We start from the raw sequence: 16,178 nt of genomic DNA, 5'->3' as shown, positions 1-16,178 counted from the left end.
ATGTCACCACATGTTCTTCGCGTTCTGTTGCTCATGTTATCTTATGTTCTTCACGCCCTCGGCTAACCACGTCCTCCCCACTCGGACATGTTGAGACTAGGGTTGGAGGTGCTTGAGGCATTCGAGTGTACCAGAGTTGAGGTTTTGAAGTTGGAAATCAAGCACTGAGTAGTAGAGATCCTGAAGTTGGGAGTTGGACATTGAGTATCAGAGATCTCGGAGTCGGGAGTTGAGCGCGGAGTATCAAATATTTCAGAGTCAAGAGTCAGATGCCAAGTGAGATGATAGTCACTGCGTCGAATCTGAGTTAAACATGAGTGTGACTTGACTTGAATGCGACTCAAAAGTTCTTAACTTGAGATCTCCCAAGTTGACCATCTCGATTTATCTTGACTTGAGTTCTATCTTGATCAAGTCCGACTCTATTTGACTTTGATTTACAACTCACCTTGACAAACTCTTTGTGACATGCCAAGGCAAACTATCTCCACCCCATCATACGAGATTCATGAGTGTAAGTGGTGTATTTGACTGAAGGAGTGGTCAGATTTTTTTTGGCGTACGAATTTACATTACAGGGGTATTTTTTGACCCAAAAGAATGGGTCAAATACTCTTAATAATTCGTTAAAGAAGGAACACACCTCCGATTTTAAAAGTAATTTTGTCAGGCGTCGATCCTATAGAACTGGGGACTTCACCACTCTCTCTCTCTCTCTCTCTCTCTCTCTCGCTTCGAAACCTCCTCCACTTCACGCTTCGAAAACTCTGCTCTGCTCGCTATCTCATCTCATCTATAACTACTCCGCGCTTCGGCTTCTTAATCAGGTATGCATGCTCTGTTCTCCACCGGTTGAATGATGAAATCAGCTGTTCATGTTAGTAGTGTTATGGATTTCGTGGAAATGTTCTTCATCGGAAAAAAAAACAGCTTTTTGATGTTTTTTTTGTGTGTTGCGTTTCTTATTGGAAGCTTTCTGAAGGGAAAGATGTGATTTTTTTGCCTTTTTAATGGCGGATGCAGGGGCGGAGGATGATAAGCAACTGAGAACAGAGTGGAGTTCGTGCGAAGAGGAAGCAGATCGGGCTGCCTGCCTTTCTGATGTCGATGAAGAGGGCGGAGGGAAATAGTGACTCCCACACGAACCTGCCGTCGCGGCGGAAGCGGCGTCAATCAGGTGGCTTACCGCCGCGGCGCGTGCTGCGCATCTTCTGCGTCGACCACGACGCGACTGACTCTTCCGGCGACGAGGGCGGGTGTTGCCGCCTCCGGCGTTTCGTCCAGGAAGTACGCATGGAAGATAGCGCGTGTGCGGCGGAGGGTGGGAAGCGCAAGACTGAGAAGGGAGGCGGAGGCGCCGCGGAGAAGAAGCGGACGGTTACAGCCGCGGCGTGCGGCGGCGGCGACGAAGGGGGCGAGCGGAGGTTCCGCGGCGTCCGGAAACGGCCGTGGGGCAAGTATGCGGCGGAGATCAGGGATCCGCGGAGACGGGTACGGCTGTGGCTAGGAACCTTCAACACCGCTGAGGAGGCGGCGAAGATGTACGACTCCGTCGCCATCAAACTACGAGGTCCGGATGCCACCATCAACTTCCCCACCCTCGCACCCCAGACGAACCTCTCGGAGACCAACCTCACCTCCACATCCAGCAGGTACGACTCCGGGGAGGAATCGCGCGACATCGCCTCCCCGACCTCGGTCCTACGCAGCTTCTCCTCCTCCTCCTCCTCCAAGCTAGAAGAGCAGCCCAAACCTCAGACGACGGGCCTCGCGACCAGCCCACCGCCGTTGGAGCTTTGCGGCTTCCTCCCCTTCAAAGAAGAGGACGGGATCTTCGACGACCTTCTTCCGTTCGACGCGCCGGAGCCGCTCGGCTTCCTCGACGAAGAGGCGGTCGCTCCCATCGGCTTCCTGGAGGAGGACTTGAGCGACGCCGTTCTCGGATCAGCGCTCGGTGACTTCGGCCCACTGTCGATCCGCGAAGAGGCGGCGGCGGCGGCGGAGGCCGACGACCTTTTCGCCGACATCGGCGACTTGTTCGCGATCGAATCCCTGTCTCCCATCTAACTCGAACCAATCCGCTTCGTTTCTATAGTTCGTCCTTCTACTTCGGTGCTTGTATTTGTTTTCGCCAGAGAATGTCTCCGTCCGCCTCCCAACGGCCGCGGCCGGCGAAGGGAGCGGATTCCCGGGAATTTTATTTTCCTTTTTTATGAATGAATTAATGTACAAAAAGTGGAGGTTGCAGTAATCGAACAGTCGAACACGTAGCGGCGGATGGCTGTGTATTTTTGGCATTCCAACGCCAAACACGTGGCCGTCCGTGACCGGCTTTCGTGGCGGTTTGTCGTCGAGTGCTTTTCACTCCAACAAGCTTGGGCCTAATGGGCCGTATCCAGTTGGGCCAAAGCACCTAGGTTTTAGCGGACTTGCCTGCTGCTGTTTTGTCAATAGCAGATTTTGCGTAGGTCCGATCTGGTCCGATCTTGATTCAGAATCAACACTTTGATGGTTTGGAATCATCAATTTATGATTCAATTATAGTTCGTTATAGTTCAATATTATTATATTTAAAAAATTAATATTATAAATGCATAATAAAATAAAATAAAAAAGGACCTGCACTTTCATATATCCCTTTAGAACATAAGGGAATCAAAGCCTATAAGTTATAATTAAAGAATTAAAATTTAAAGCGATCGAAATTTTAAAATTGAGGGAGAGAGATTTGAGAGGATCGTGTAAAAATAATGAAATAAACTCTTTATTTATAGAGTTTGAAGAATAATAGATATTAAATCATAATTGTTGATCAAAAAATGATCAAATAATTTAAATCGTTAAAAAAAATAAAAAATCTCTCTCTCCCAACAGTCGAAATTATTTTTACTCTTTCCTTCTAGCATAAATGAATTATTATAGAGTTGAAAAAAAAATTATTTGCTCTTAATTTTTTCTATTATTAAAAATAACAATATAATATGATATGGTAAGAAGATGAAATCATACGTGGCAAAGTCAAATTAATAGTTAAGCCTAGATGGAGGTCAAAAATCAAGACTCGTAAAAATAGATAGAGGTCAAAAGTCAAGACTTGGTAGTGGCCAAAGAGCCAACTTCGACCTCATTAATTCAGTTTGAGAACTTTGACTTCTCTATCCATGAACTCGGTTAGCTCAACTTTAAAGGACATAACTTTCATGACTACTTCACTGACTCGACCACCCAAACTTTAGAAGACATAACCTCCTCGACTCCCTCATCAACTCGGCCACTCTGACTCAAAAGAATACAACTTCTTCGATTCCCTCATCAACTCGGACATCCCGACTCCAGAGGACATAACCTTCTCAACTACTTCACCAACTCAACCACCCCAACGTTGAAGGATTCAGACTCTATGACTTCTCTAAAACCTAATCATTCTATAGGGTCCTGTTGATGGTTACTATGAATATTCCTAAATATACTGCAAGTGAACGTAGGAACAATTATATAAGTAATAGATATGGTCTTTTAGATGCTCTCCTACATACACATAATATGCAAGGAATGGAGAAACAAGTAATGACTGTCAGATCTGGTATCCCAAGATTGTGAACGTGAAAATATTTTTTTGGTGAATATATAAACATTGGAGAAAACACACAAGAGGTAAGACTATTCTATTTTCCTTCTTCCTCTATTGTCTTACTGTTTGCACTTTTCGCAAGCCCTGTGCTAATTTGATCATCAGAGTGACCCACCGAGTCCCTCGACACTCATTCTAATCTCTATCTGAGTGTGGCAAATCCTCTCGTGCCTTCTTCGTCTTCAATTGATCGATCCCCTTACCGTTAAAGTTTACAACACCACTTCTTCAACTATCATCTCCCACTGATTCACCAAATTGCAGTCTTAGACAAGAATATAACATAGTAAAAGAAAATTATTAATTAATTATTAAATAATTAAGTAACACGTAAAAATATAAATATTTATAGTTTAATTGGTTAGGATACTTAACTCTCATTTGGAAGATCGCTATGGAACTTTTTAAAATAAATTTTGATCATATAACAATTATAAAAGAAATTACTGAACTGACGGTTCATATAAAAATGTAAATATTTATAGCGTAGTTGGTTATGATACTAAACTCTCATTTGGGTGACTTGGATTTGAGTTTGAGTCTTGGCTATGAAATTTCTTTAAAATAAATTTTCATATAGCAATTATAAAAAAAATCACCGGGCCAACCATTTAAACCGCCGGTTCGGGAATTATTAGGATGTGAACCTTAACCGACCTAGCACCCTACCGAATTGTATTGAATCCAAGTGATTTGTATGCGAGCATAATTTGTGTATGTAATATAATAATAATAAATATATAATAATATTATTATATTATATAAAAAATGAATATAATAATTTTCTTTATTGAAATAAATCATGTAATAATTGATATATTGAATTCTATTAGTATATCAAGTGAAATTTTTTTAAATATCATTCTATTAATTTTATAAAATCCACCCCATTGTTTAATTAGAGTAGAATGCAATCATAACTAAGAAATAATAATTTTAATTAATTTAATTTGATTTTAATTTTTTTTTAATCAATCTTAAATGCATTAATTTAAAACATGATATATAAAATAAATATTAAAAAATACACAAATAACACGTTGACATATAAATTTAAGTTTTTCATTACAATATTATTACCATTATTAAATGATATTAAAAATATTTTAAAAATTAATCTATATTTATTTATAAAATTAAGCGTAATAATTAAGAGATATTGTGAGCATTATGTGATTCATTAAAAACTTTATAGAATAATAAATATCTTTAAATTTTTTAGAGTTATCGATCCAATGATATATCACACTCATATACAAATATGTTTGTCAATGATCACATCAAATATCATAACATAAAGCAACTTTATTATTTAATTTACTAAAATTTTCAATTAGATTTTTTCATTATCTTACTAATCTTTTAATTAATTTACATGATTTCAATTCAAACTTGTGCAATCGAGTCAACGAGTAATAAGCTCCCAATTACGAGTTTGGACTGGGTCTGATTTGGACCCGGCCTGAAGCTAGGTCTATCCTCAAGTTCCAAACAAGAACTTAGGAATTATATAGTGAAACCGATAGTGTTAGATTTCGAAAAGCTATGATGATGATCACAGAAAGCTTAAAATTTTTTCATCCTCTCCATCATTAAAAAAGAAATTTTATCTTATCCAATGTTAACCATTGTTGTTGATGTTGGTAGTGAGGACGTGGGCAGTTATCAAAACTGCACACTTCTCCCACTTACCTTATATATCATGCTCCATTATAAGAAGACGTCCAAGGCAAAAAGAAAGAGGGCCAAGGTTTTTTCTTTTTCTTGCACACGTGAGAGCATCCAAAGCGCAAAGCGTAACATCCTTCCAACGACAAACACAAGGATCATCCGTTAGACAAGATCACATTTGTAAGGCATTGATCACTCTAAGTGTTTAATTATATATGTTTATAGTATATATAGTATATAAATATTTGTTTATGCATATCGATCTTTTAATAATGGTATCAGAGCATGTAAATCCGAAAAAAAATGATATGCATTTTGATTTGTTTATTTAATATGCACGTTCGATTATGTACGCGCACATTGCGTATAGATCAAAGAAAAATAATATGCCGTTTGATTCATCTCCTCATAAATGGTCGTGGGGCCGATCGTGTGAAGCCATTAAGGTGGCGGATTCCATCTTATTGCAGAAGAGAAAAATAATATGCATGTTTGATTCAGATTCATGTTAGTAAATTATAATTTCTGTGTGCATGTTAATTTTCTGCACATAATAAGATCTAGAATTTTATCATGTACTGGTTAATCGTGAAACAAAATATGAACAGCATGGCAGTGTTGAGGGAAAATTGTGAACAATGGAGAGAACAAGTGTTCATTTGATAAGATGAACAATGAGATTGTTCATCTGAAAAAAAAGAAGTTAGTACAAGCAATAACTTATTGTTCATTGACAATATGGACAGTAGGTACTGGCCATCCCAAGAAAAATCGTAAACAGTACCATTATTGTTTATACGGAAAAAATGAACAGTAAAGTTATTATTCATGAAAAAATAAACAGTACGCTCCTGTATAAAAAAGGGTTTTATTTTTTTAATTAGTTGATAGCATTTTTTTGTTATTTCTTGCTTCAGCTTCGATTATGACTTTAAAAAAAATTGGATTTAGATAAAAGTCCAATTAAATTAGTTTTAACGATGGCATTGGACTAAATTTGCACTTGAGATTTGGTAATCCATTCGGACTTAGTCAATTGAGTACTGCTAAATATTTTGGCACTTGGGAGCACAACTGTCAAGTTGTTTGGCGAGGTTGTTGAGTCGTGCCGAGTGGTTCTGGCATGTGGGATGCCGAATGAGACTGGGGATGATAAATCTGACTCAAACTTGGACTTAGATCACAGAACTTAGGCATTGACTTAAGAGTTGGCAAATCCCACTCGGAATCAGCATGCATAACTCGAACTCAGGATGATGAGTAAATTCAACGAGTCAAGTACATAACTAACGTGTCGAGTGATTGTTCAGAAGAACAACACAGACTCGACTTAAAAAACTCAGATTCAGCTAACTTTCAAAGTTGGCATTGTCTGTAAATCAAACGACTCAGGTATGTCGAGTGGGTGTTAAAGAACCTCTTGGACTCGGTTAACAGTGCGACTCGAGTTTGTCGAGTACTGAGGTACGTTGGTGAGTCTTTCAAGATGTACCTACTTGGACTTGACTTTGCCTCGAGGAGTTTGTCATGATCGGACTCGAGTCGACGAAGCAAAATAACACTCAAAGTGCTCAGGTTGAGTAGGTTGCACACTCAAATCCACACAGATCGCTCGGGATCCGACTTCCGAAGTCAGCAGATGACTAGAACTCCTAAAATTGAGAAAAATTATTTTCTTGATTGTTTATGTGTTCTTAGTGTGTTAGTTATATACTTATTTTGAATTGGAATTAACTAGTTTTGTTACTGGTTAATCGGTTTTATATTGACTATATTAATTTCAATTTTAGATGACACAAATAATATGCACTATAACTTGTCGTAATATGTTAACAAAATAAGCCAAGGGAGGTTATCGAGAAGATAATATATAATCCTTCTTATAGAGTCAAAGGACACATTGGGAAACTTGATAAATTATTCTAAAGACTAGAGCAATAGAATTTTCCTGTCTTGGAGAATTACCGAATCTGAGCTCTGGTTCAATTACTACCGAAATAGTTTAATGAAACAACACGCCATATATATGGGCGCTGTGAAGGGCGCATCACATATATGGAGATGAAAAAGGACTACTTTATCATCTAGTCCATGTGGATAGCTAGTTATAGATCACCTTTCCGAGAGGATCCTAAAGAGATTAAGGTGGATCCAAATGTAGATTCAAAGAATCTAAAAGTCAGTCTGCCTGAGATTGCCTTAGTTGAGCCTAGAAAGATATGAATTATACTGATAACTACTGTGTTAGTGTATGTCTTAGTGGGAACAGTAGTGACCTATCTAATTTTTTAGAGTTGTTTATGATTTTATGTTGTTTTAACATAGTATGTGACTATGAAAAAATATGTTATGTGTTGACAAATTTGAAAATAGAATATTATGTGTTAACAACATATTCATTATGAATGATTTGTTCTTTCTTTTAGTTCATTTATTAATTAATTTATATGATGAGATGTGTGTAATATAATTGATCAATATTGATTAATTTGGATATACGAATGATGAGTGGAAACATAGTTATCACTTGATTTTGTATATCAACTCAGATTTACATTGAGTTAATCAAAAATTACATACACATGATTTACACTGAATAACTAAATAATGTATTAATTTATGATAGATTATAACACATAAAGCATGGAAGAAAAATGACTCTACTACTAACGGTATATTGATTAGTTTAATAGTAGATGATTTGATCTTTGAGTATGAGTTATTGCCATTAGCTCATACTGTCTTGGTTGTCCTTAGAAAAAATACAGTGGAGTAAGCTTCGTTAGCTGACAATTAAAATTGACAGCTATAAAAACTCTCAAATGCTTCCACTAAAGACTGCTAGTTATCAATTGACTGATGAACAACAGGTTCATGCAGTAATCATTCCCTTCCTGATTCTTAGGAGACAATGAAATATAATATAATTCACAGTGAAATTATTAAGACTTTTGATGATGTCTCACGCCATGTTGAATTGGAGACGGAGAGAATTGAATCCGCAAGGATTTCTAGATAAGCTTTTGTAGTTGAAGGTCTATTAGAACGTCTGGATCTAAGAATAAGAAAAAGTAGTTCAAGAAAGGAAAGGAAAAAAATCTTGTGCAGTTATTGTTGGGCTGAGTCCAAACAAGAAACAATTCAAAGGGAATAAACATGGGGAAAAAACCTAAAAGTAAATTGATTTATTTTAACTCTGGCAAGAAGAGTCACTTCGTTGAGAATGTATTGAGTCGAAAAAGGTATATCCATGTTTATCTTCCATTCATGAGCATAATATTGCTAGTACAATGTTATTAAGTGATTCTTATTCTTTATGGATTATAGATTCGGGAGCAACAAATCATGTAGCTCGTGAGCGAGCTACATTCATAGAGTACTATCAGATACTAACTGACAACAAATGAATATATATAGGAAACAATACAAAGATTGAAGTTAAAGGACACTTGCAACTCAACCTACGCTTTATGCTCCTGAGATTAAACAGAATTTAGTTTCTGTTAATTGTCTTTTTAAATTGGGTTATTATATTAACTTTTACTATCGGTATGTGAAACTTTGAATTAACACTGTGTTAATAGGATATGCTTTTTTAACGAATGGTTTCATGGTTCTTGATGTAGAATCAAATATTGGTTATGAAATTGATAGTTATTTTTCAAACATTGCTCTTACTAGTGATATTAAAATTAATGATAAAGTTTGACATGCTAGATTAGGACATATTGGACAAGAATATATGAATAGATTAGCTAAAGAGGGTGTACTCATGCTAAGATAAACTTGTCTGTATGTGAGCATTATGTTGGTGAAAAATTAATTAGGAAACCTTTTGGTAAGGCTATTAGAGTTGAATCATCATTGCAATTAATTCATTCAGATATTTGTGGTCCAATGAATGTGAATACTAGACATGGAGCTTCCTATTTCATTACATTTATTGATGAGTTCACATATTTTGATCATGTGTATTTAATTTCTTATAAATATGAAGCATTAGAATGTTTCAAACGTTATATGAACGAAGTTAAAAATCAACTGAATCATAAGGTTAAAAATTCTTATGCATTGACTGTAGTGGTGAATATCTATTTAATCATTTCAAGACAATGTGCAATGATAAAGAAATTATTAGATTGCTAACGATCCTTAGAACTCCACAGCAAAATGAGGTTGTTGAAAGAAAAAATTGAACTAGATATGGTCAGGTCTGGTAGTTCAAGCTAATTTATCAATTTTCTATTGGGGAAATGCATTATTAGCAGCAACCTATATACTTAATCAAGTACCTTCTAAATCTGTTTCCACTAGCTAGCTACTACTCTGACCTTAAGAGAAGCTGAGAAGAAGAGAAAATCAGACCAGACCAGAGCATCAGCAGGAAGACTGAAGGCTCCATTCATGTGCACAGCCACATGCAGCTCCCATGCAGCATCCACGTACAAACGAACTCCAAAGAAAAAAAAGAAAAGAAAACGTTAAGAAAAGAAAACGTTAATTATTGTTGGTGCAGTAGTTACCTGCTTTGCTTCAGGGAAAGGGAAAGAGAGAGATCAATTAATATAATACTGTCCTGTTCTGGCCAGGGAAACACAGGGAGGAAACCCTGGGCTTCACGTGGTCTTATCGAGCACGAGACATGGCCAGCTCACAAGCCAAATTAAAAGACTGGTCAAGGTCGTCCATCAGAGACATAGACAGACTCCATTTCCTTTCCTTAAAGCAACCTCCTCATCTATATGGGGACCAAACCCCTTCTGTCCAAAGAATGATTAATTTGCTATCTTCTATCATAGCATGCATTAATTTATTAGGAAAAAAATTACCTTAAATTAAAAATTATATTAATTTAGATTAAAATTTTAATTTATTAGAGATCTATCAATCTTAAATTTTTTAAATTTATTTTTATTTATTATATATATGTGTCAATTTTAAAAGGAGAGTATTGATTGCAATTGTAAAATCTCTTACAATGTAGGGTAAGATCGCGGATAATAAATTTAATGTGATTCAACTCCTCTTATAACCCCATATTGATGGAAATATGGTATTGTTTACTTTGAGGAGAGGGGGTGGTTGTATCGTCGCTTTCCATTCACTCCTTTATTTGTCCACTCAGTCTTACTGATATACCCTTACACCTTCTTTGGATTGCCTTCCCTTTTTTTTATATATATTCTTCTTTTCTTTCGAATTTGTAGCCTTCTTCTCAACATCATCAACTACGACGTATTTGTAAGAATTTTCTTCCAAAAAGGGGAAAGCAATCAAAGGATGCTGGAGACTGTAACATTGTTGTGCAGCCACCATTTATGGGAAGGTCGTGATAAAATAAGGCAGCAGCAAATTACAGGTCTGGTTTGTGTTTTGAGACTGATAAGAGAATATGATTTTTTCTCATAGGATTGCCCTAATGTGTCAATTATAAATATTTTTTTATTAAGTGTTATGGTTTGATTGCATTATCAAGCAAGGAACTTTGTAATATTAGTGTGCAATGGCTGAGAGCTTGTTAATCTACTCGAGTTGATCTCGAACTCTTTGGGCTGTCTTCCCCTCTTTTTTGAAATAGATCCTTTCTATGTCCTTTTAGCATTCTTCTCAACATCATGCTAACAAGGTATTTTTGATGAGGCCTAAAATTGTAGTAGTTGTTAGTGTTGGATAATCTTTGTTAGATATAGCTAGGAGAATTTTTTTGAATTAAAATTACATAAAAATTAATTTCAAATTTATCTGTCGAGATGGTTTGAGCGGATAATCTCAAACTATTAAATAAAAAAGGATGAACTACTTGAGATGACTATACTACTTGGAAGACTGAGCTATCTTGTATGACCTAGCTGACTTGTCTAGGTGCAGAGTCAACCAATGTGGTGATGTCGAGTGCTGAGTCACTAAGTGTCGATCGAGTACTGAGGTAGAGTATCGAGGGCGAGTCATCGGGTGTCGAGTGTAGAGTCATAGAGTGTCGATGTTGAGTGCCGAGTGTCGAGTCATCGAGTGCCGAGTATTCGAGAAGTAATCTCAAGTCCAAGTAAATTTCTAAGTGTTCAGACAAAAGAGAAGTTGAGGCATGCGTTCAATGCAAATTCCTTAAAATAGATTCGTCTCCTCTGCGGTACTTCGATCACGACAGATATTTATTTTCCAAGATACAATGATAGATTACGATTACCACCAAACATAGGTTGGTTGCAATGGAAACTAAGATTGTACTCGAAAGCTATCACAGATAATCTATCGAGCAAAATATGCACGAGTGAGAGACAAAAATGGGAGAACAAAGTGATGGAGTTTTCTTTATGCTTTTTGTTGTATGCTCACTTTTTTTATGGTACATAATGTATTAAAAATAAAAAATAATATAAGTTTTATGTATTAGATAAATATTTTATATAAATTATAAGGAAATGATGATGCTATTAATTGAGCTCGATAGAAAGCTCGATCGAGCTCAAATCAAATTCTATAAAAAAATTTTAAAACATATTTATACAAGCTTGATAAGAAATTTGAACCCTTAGTCCGATCCTAGGGTGTTACCAAGGCGAAATTGGCAGATGAAATGAGTGGTTTATTTAAAAATCCTAAGAACTGAATTCCCTAAGAATGACTAACAAAATAAGAACACAAGAGCTAGCAAAAAAAAACTCACTTGGATCTTTAAGAAAACAAGATCACCTTTAAACTTTCAAAACTTAAAAGGTCATCGCCACTTGAAAGATCTTTAAGGATGTGTTTGATTCAAGATCATCATTGATAATCTTGTTTATCTATTTAAGGTTATCAATGACCTTATTTGGTTTAGGTTATAATCAATTTTTAAGTATTACAATATTATCACCACATCAGTAAAATGTCAGGAAAGGAGTTATAAATTCGGGAATGCGATTACTATGGTAGAGCGAGATTTTTCTTTATTCTGGGGTTAAAGAGAATCAACCACAGTCTATCTTCAAGCACAAGCAGCAAACAACCAGGGTGGTGGTGTTGGCTCGGTGTCGCCGTCATTCCTTCGTGCATAAGACTTGGTAGAGGTCGGTCGTTGAGAGCGAACAGTCAGGGCGGTGTCAACTTGACGTCGTCATCGTTCCTTCACGTTGAAGGCTCATTGGGGGGGGGGGGTGATCGTTGAGTGTGAGTAGCTAGGGCGGTGCCGGCTCAACGTCGCCGCCGTTCCTTGGTGTAGAAGGCTTGCTGAGGGCGGGAGGTGGTTAGGCGGTAGCGGTGATAGTGCGAGCGCACTATCGCATGTGTGAGGGACAAGGACGCAATTTTCTTTTAAACTTAGATTTTTTATTAAACTTTGATTAATTGAATCAAACTCCTAACTATAGTTGAGATAAACTAAATAAGCTCCCTAGGGCATGATTGAGTCGGTTAGTGCGGGACAGACTTGCTGAAGTGGACAAGGGTCGAATATCGACGAAGCCGAGGCAATGCCTTCCTCCGTAGTGACCAACTGCAGCTTCTCAATTTACCTCCTCATAGATGGTCGTGGGGCCGACCGTATAGGATTGCTAGAGTGACGGATTTCACATTTTGCTGAACAGATAAACTAAATAAATATAGTTTAAAATCCACTAGAATTATTTCAAAAAAATATAAGATAATAAAAAATTCTAAAATATTTTTCAAATTTATTTATTTGTATACATGCATCACTATTAATTTTATATATATATATATATATATATATATATATAATTTTAAAATTTAAAATCTTAAAACTCGATTTACATTAAAATCTCTAACTAAATAAATTTCATTGGATTAATTAAATTGAACCAAATAATATTAAATTATGTTTTATTTCTCATAATCTTAATTACATAGCCAAAATTATATACGATAACTTGAATCAAACCTAACACACCCTAATGATTACGGTCGAGCTATTAGAGTGTTTCAAGGTAGTTGTAAGTAAAAATGAACAATAAATCTCATAGAGAATGGAACCCCTCAAAACTTATATATCCTAATCCAACGTTCATCCTCAAAACACATTATGAAGTTAATTATGAACGATAGCATCGTTGACAAATTACCAACTGTTTAGTGTTCAGTTGCTGGTTTAACCGATGCATTGTCCTCCTCCATCTTCAGGCTTCTCTCCGATCTCCCCTTCCTGAAATTAAGAGCCGAGAACCGACTGAGTCAATGGAAAAAGATCGATCGCTAAGAGAGATAGAGGATATATAAAGTCGTAAACCTGACATGGTCAGACTGTTGATTAGATTTAGATATCTTATTTGGTACAAACTATTTGATCGGAGACGGTTATAGTGTTGGTTCCATCAGCTAGCTTCCGAAGAATGCAAATTGATATGATTCTTCGAGGCTAGCTCATTCCAATGGAGATATCTTCCATCCTTTTAAACCCATGATCTTTTCTATGTGTTTTTAGATGTGAGACTATGTTTGCACCTTTGCAACCCAACAATCCCTCCCTCAAACAAAGGACCACAGGCCCCCCCTCAAACGGAAAGCCTCCGTTTAATGTCTGAATCCTCGACCCACCAGGACTTCCTACCCCTCGGTCCACCCTGCCGGTGTCTGGTCCTCTTGATTCAAACACGGGAGCCCCCACTTCCTTTTGTTTTTTAAGGTTCAACCCACATGGTTAGATCCGGATCATGGCTCATCCGGCGGTTAGTCCGGTGAAGAGCGGCCTCGCTCTGATACCAATTGTAGGGTCTAAAGAATGTCCACATCTCCACACCTCATTCCAATGGAGATATCTTCCATCCTTTTAAACCCATGAATAGCAGCAATTCGTTCCCAAGATACAACGACGAACGTCTCGGAATAGTAGCACTTCAAATTCCGAGATCAGCAAACCTTCTCGTAAGTTTTTTGGACTTCGAATGCACTAGATGAGATGAATGCACGAGCCGACAAAGCGCCCATTGCACACGTGCGCGCGTGGCGGGCTCACAGGTGTAAGCACCTGCCCCTTAGAAGAAAGTACATGAGCTTTTTGTGTTAACTACAACATCATTAATAAGGAAAAGAAGTTCATCGAAAATTTTCGATGTGGGACTATTCCCCATACATTTCCTTATATAACATTAATTAATAATTAATATTATTTTGGCCTGATTTTAAACAATTAATTTCTCATTCACCCTTAATCGATTTTGAGCATATTAATAGTCTAAATATATCTACGCGAAACATAGATTTCGATTTTGAAGTCAATTACGACTTTCATCAATTGATGACATTCCGATTTTTCTATAAAACCGTCTTGGTTCATTAAGGCTCTAATATCCAACATATAGACCATAGGGTACGACGTACGATTACAGTTGTCGTTAGGAGTTGAATCGAACTCAATTGACCTGATCCGACCCGACCGCTTTGGTCCAAATTTTTAAAGAGAGTGCATGATCACGTCTGACACCACATGTAACTCGATCCCCCATCTCCCACCGACACCTTCCTCATTGTTTTGTTTTGTTTTGACGATGGACCACGCCAAAGGTGGCAACTTCCCGTGTAGCTGTGCCTGTGAGTTTTATATCACCGGACCAGTTGACCACGTGCAGTTCTTCCAACTCTCTACTCCTCTCCTCCCTCCTCCAGTAATCAAATCAAAACCCTATATGAAACTAAACAAGCAAATTAAGTATTCAATTTATCTACCTGTGATGTGATTTTGATCTCTCTATTTTATTCTTTTATTCCAAAAATTTCATAGTGGAAAGTATCATCCTGTAGTAGCCGCTAAGATGACAATTTCATCCTTTTATTCTCAAAAATTGATCAAGCGCAGATGATTCCTATAAGAGTATTATTGGCAATAGGCTTAGGGTTGAAAGTTAGGGTCAAGAATGATTCCTCAATAGAGATGGAAATACACCGCTAGTTATTTCAACCCCTACCTAGTAGGTGCTACTGTTGCTAAGAGAGATCAGCCCCCTTGATTTACCCTCTTTCAGGTAATGAGAAGGTCAGCCTGGAGGGGCTATCAAGGTGATGATTTCATCTTTTGTGACCAAAAATTGAATCTAAAATATACCTCAACCTCCTACAGGCACTACTTAGGGTAGAATCTTAGGGAGATAGAAATAACCTGCTAGTTGCTTCAACCTCTGTAGGTGCCATGGCAAAGTGATGATTTACCCTCTTTTAGGTAGTGGGAGGTTATCCTAGAGGGGTCAAACGAATCTGAATAAAAAATATACCTCAACCTCCTATAGGCGCTATTGTTGCTAAGAGCGAAACCCTCCATGATTTACCCTCTTCTAGATAGTGGAGGGGCACCTTGGAGGGGTCGACAAAGTGATAGTTTCATCTTTTGCTTCCAAAATTGAATCTAAAATGCGAATGGTAGAGATGCATCAACGAGCAAGAGTTCAAGTTGTGACTACGACAAATAATCCTCTCATTTAGGGGGCCACTCAATATCTGATTTATCTCCCTTCATCTAACCGTGGGATCGATGATGATGAGGGCTTGAGGACGTGAATAATTACCCTAAGGTGTAACCTAATTGGTACTCGAATGGTAGAGTTACATCAATGAGCAAGAAGTCGAGTTACGACTACGACAAATAATCCTTCCATTTAAGGAGTCGCTTGGTACCCCCCCCCCCCCCCCCTTCCTTCATCTAATCATGGGATCAACGTTGAGGGACGCTTGGCGTGAGCATTATCACATTTTACATCAAATTGAATCTAAAATAATTAAAATTTTAAAATAATTGATTATTTAAAATTTTTATAATTTAAATTTATTTGATTGGTTATCAAATTAATTTATTTATTTAATAAATTTATTTATAATTTAGATTTCTTTTGTTGGTTACAAATTTTATAAAAAATTTTATAAAATTTTTTTTGATGAATAAAATTATATTCAT

The 16,178-nt window shown here is 37.1% G+C and overlaps 1 protein-coding gene across 1 annotated transcript; it reads left to right on the top strand.

Moving 5' to 3' along the window:
* The first annotated feature begins 743 nt into the window (after positions 1 to 743).
* On the top strand, positions 744 to 2,107 carry LOC141847964 (ethylene-responsive transcription factor CRF1-like). Its single transcript, XM_074736072.1, has 2 exons — positions 744 to 827; positions 1,024 to 2,107. Exon 2 carries the CDS (start codon positions 1,102 to 1,104, stop codon positions 2,065 to 2,067), a length of 966 nt encoding a protein of 321 aa, XP_074592173.1. The 5' UTR covers positions 744 to 827; positions 1,024 to 1,101; the 3' UTR covers positions 2,068 to 2,107.
* The last annotated feature ends 14,071 nt before the right edge of the window (positions 2,108 to 16,178 follow it).

The sequence above is a fragment of the Curcuma longa genome, chromosome 16, assembly GCF_044706935.1.
Source record: "Curcuma longa cultivar G26 ecotype Majalengka, Jawa Barat chromosome 16, ITB_CL_G26_1.1, whole genome shotgun sequence".
In the NCBI taxonomy this organism is placed as follows: Eukaryota; Viridiplantae; Streptophyta; class Magnoliopsida; order Zingiberales; family Zingiberaceae; genus Curcuma; species Curcuma longa.
Note: the sequence above shows the minus strand (reverse complement) of the source record. Positions and strands in the feature narration are given on the sequence as shown.

Bases quoted from the DNA above. Each gene is read 5' to 3' on its own strand.
- LOC141847964 (XM_074736072.1), top strand. From the start codon at position 1,102: ATGTCGATGAAGAGGGCGGAGGGAAATAGTGACTCCCACACGAACCTG.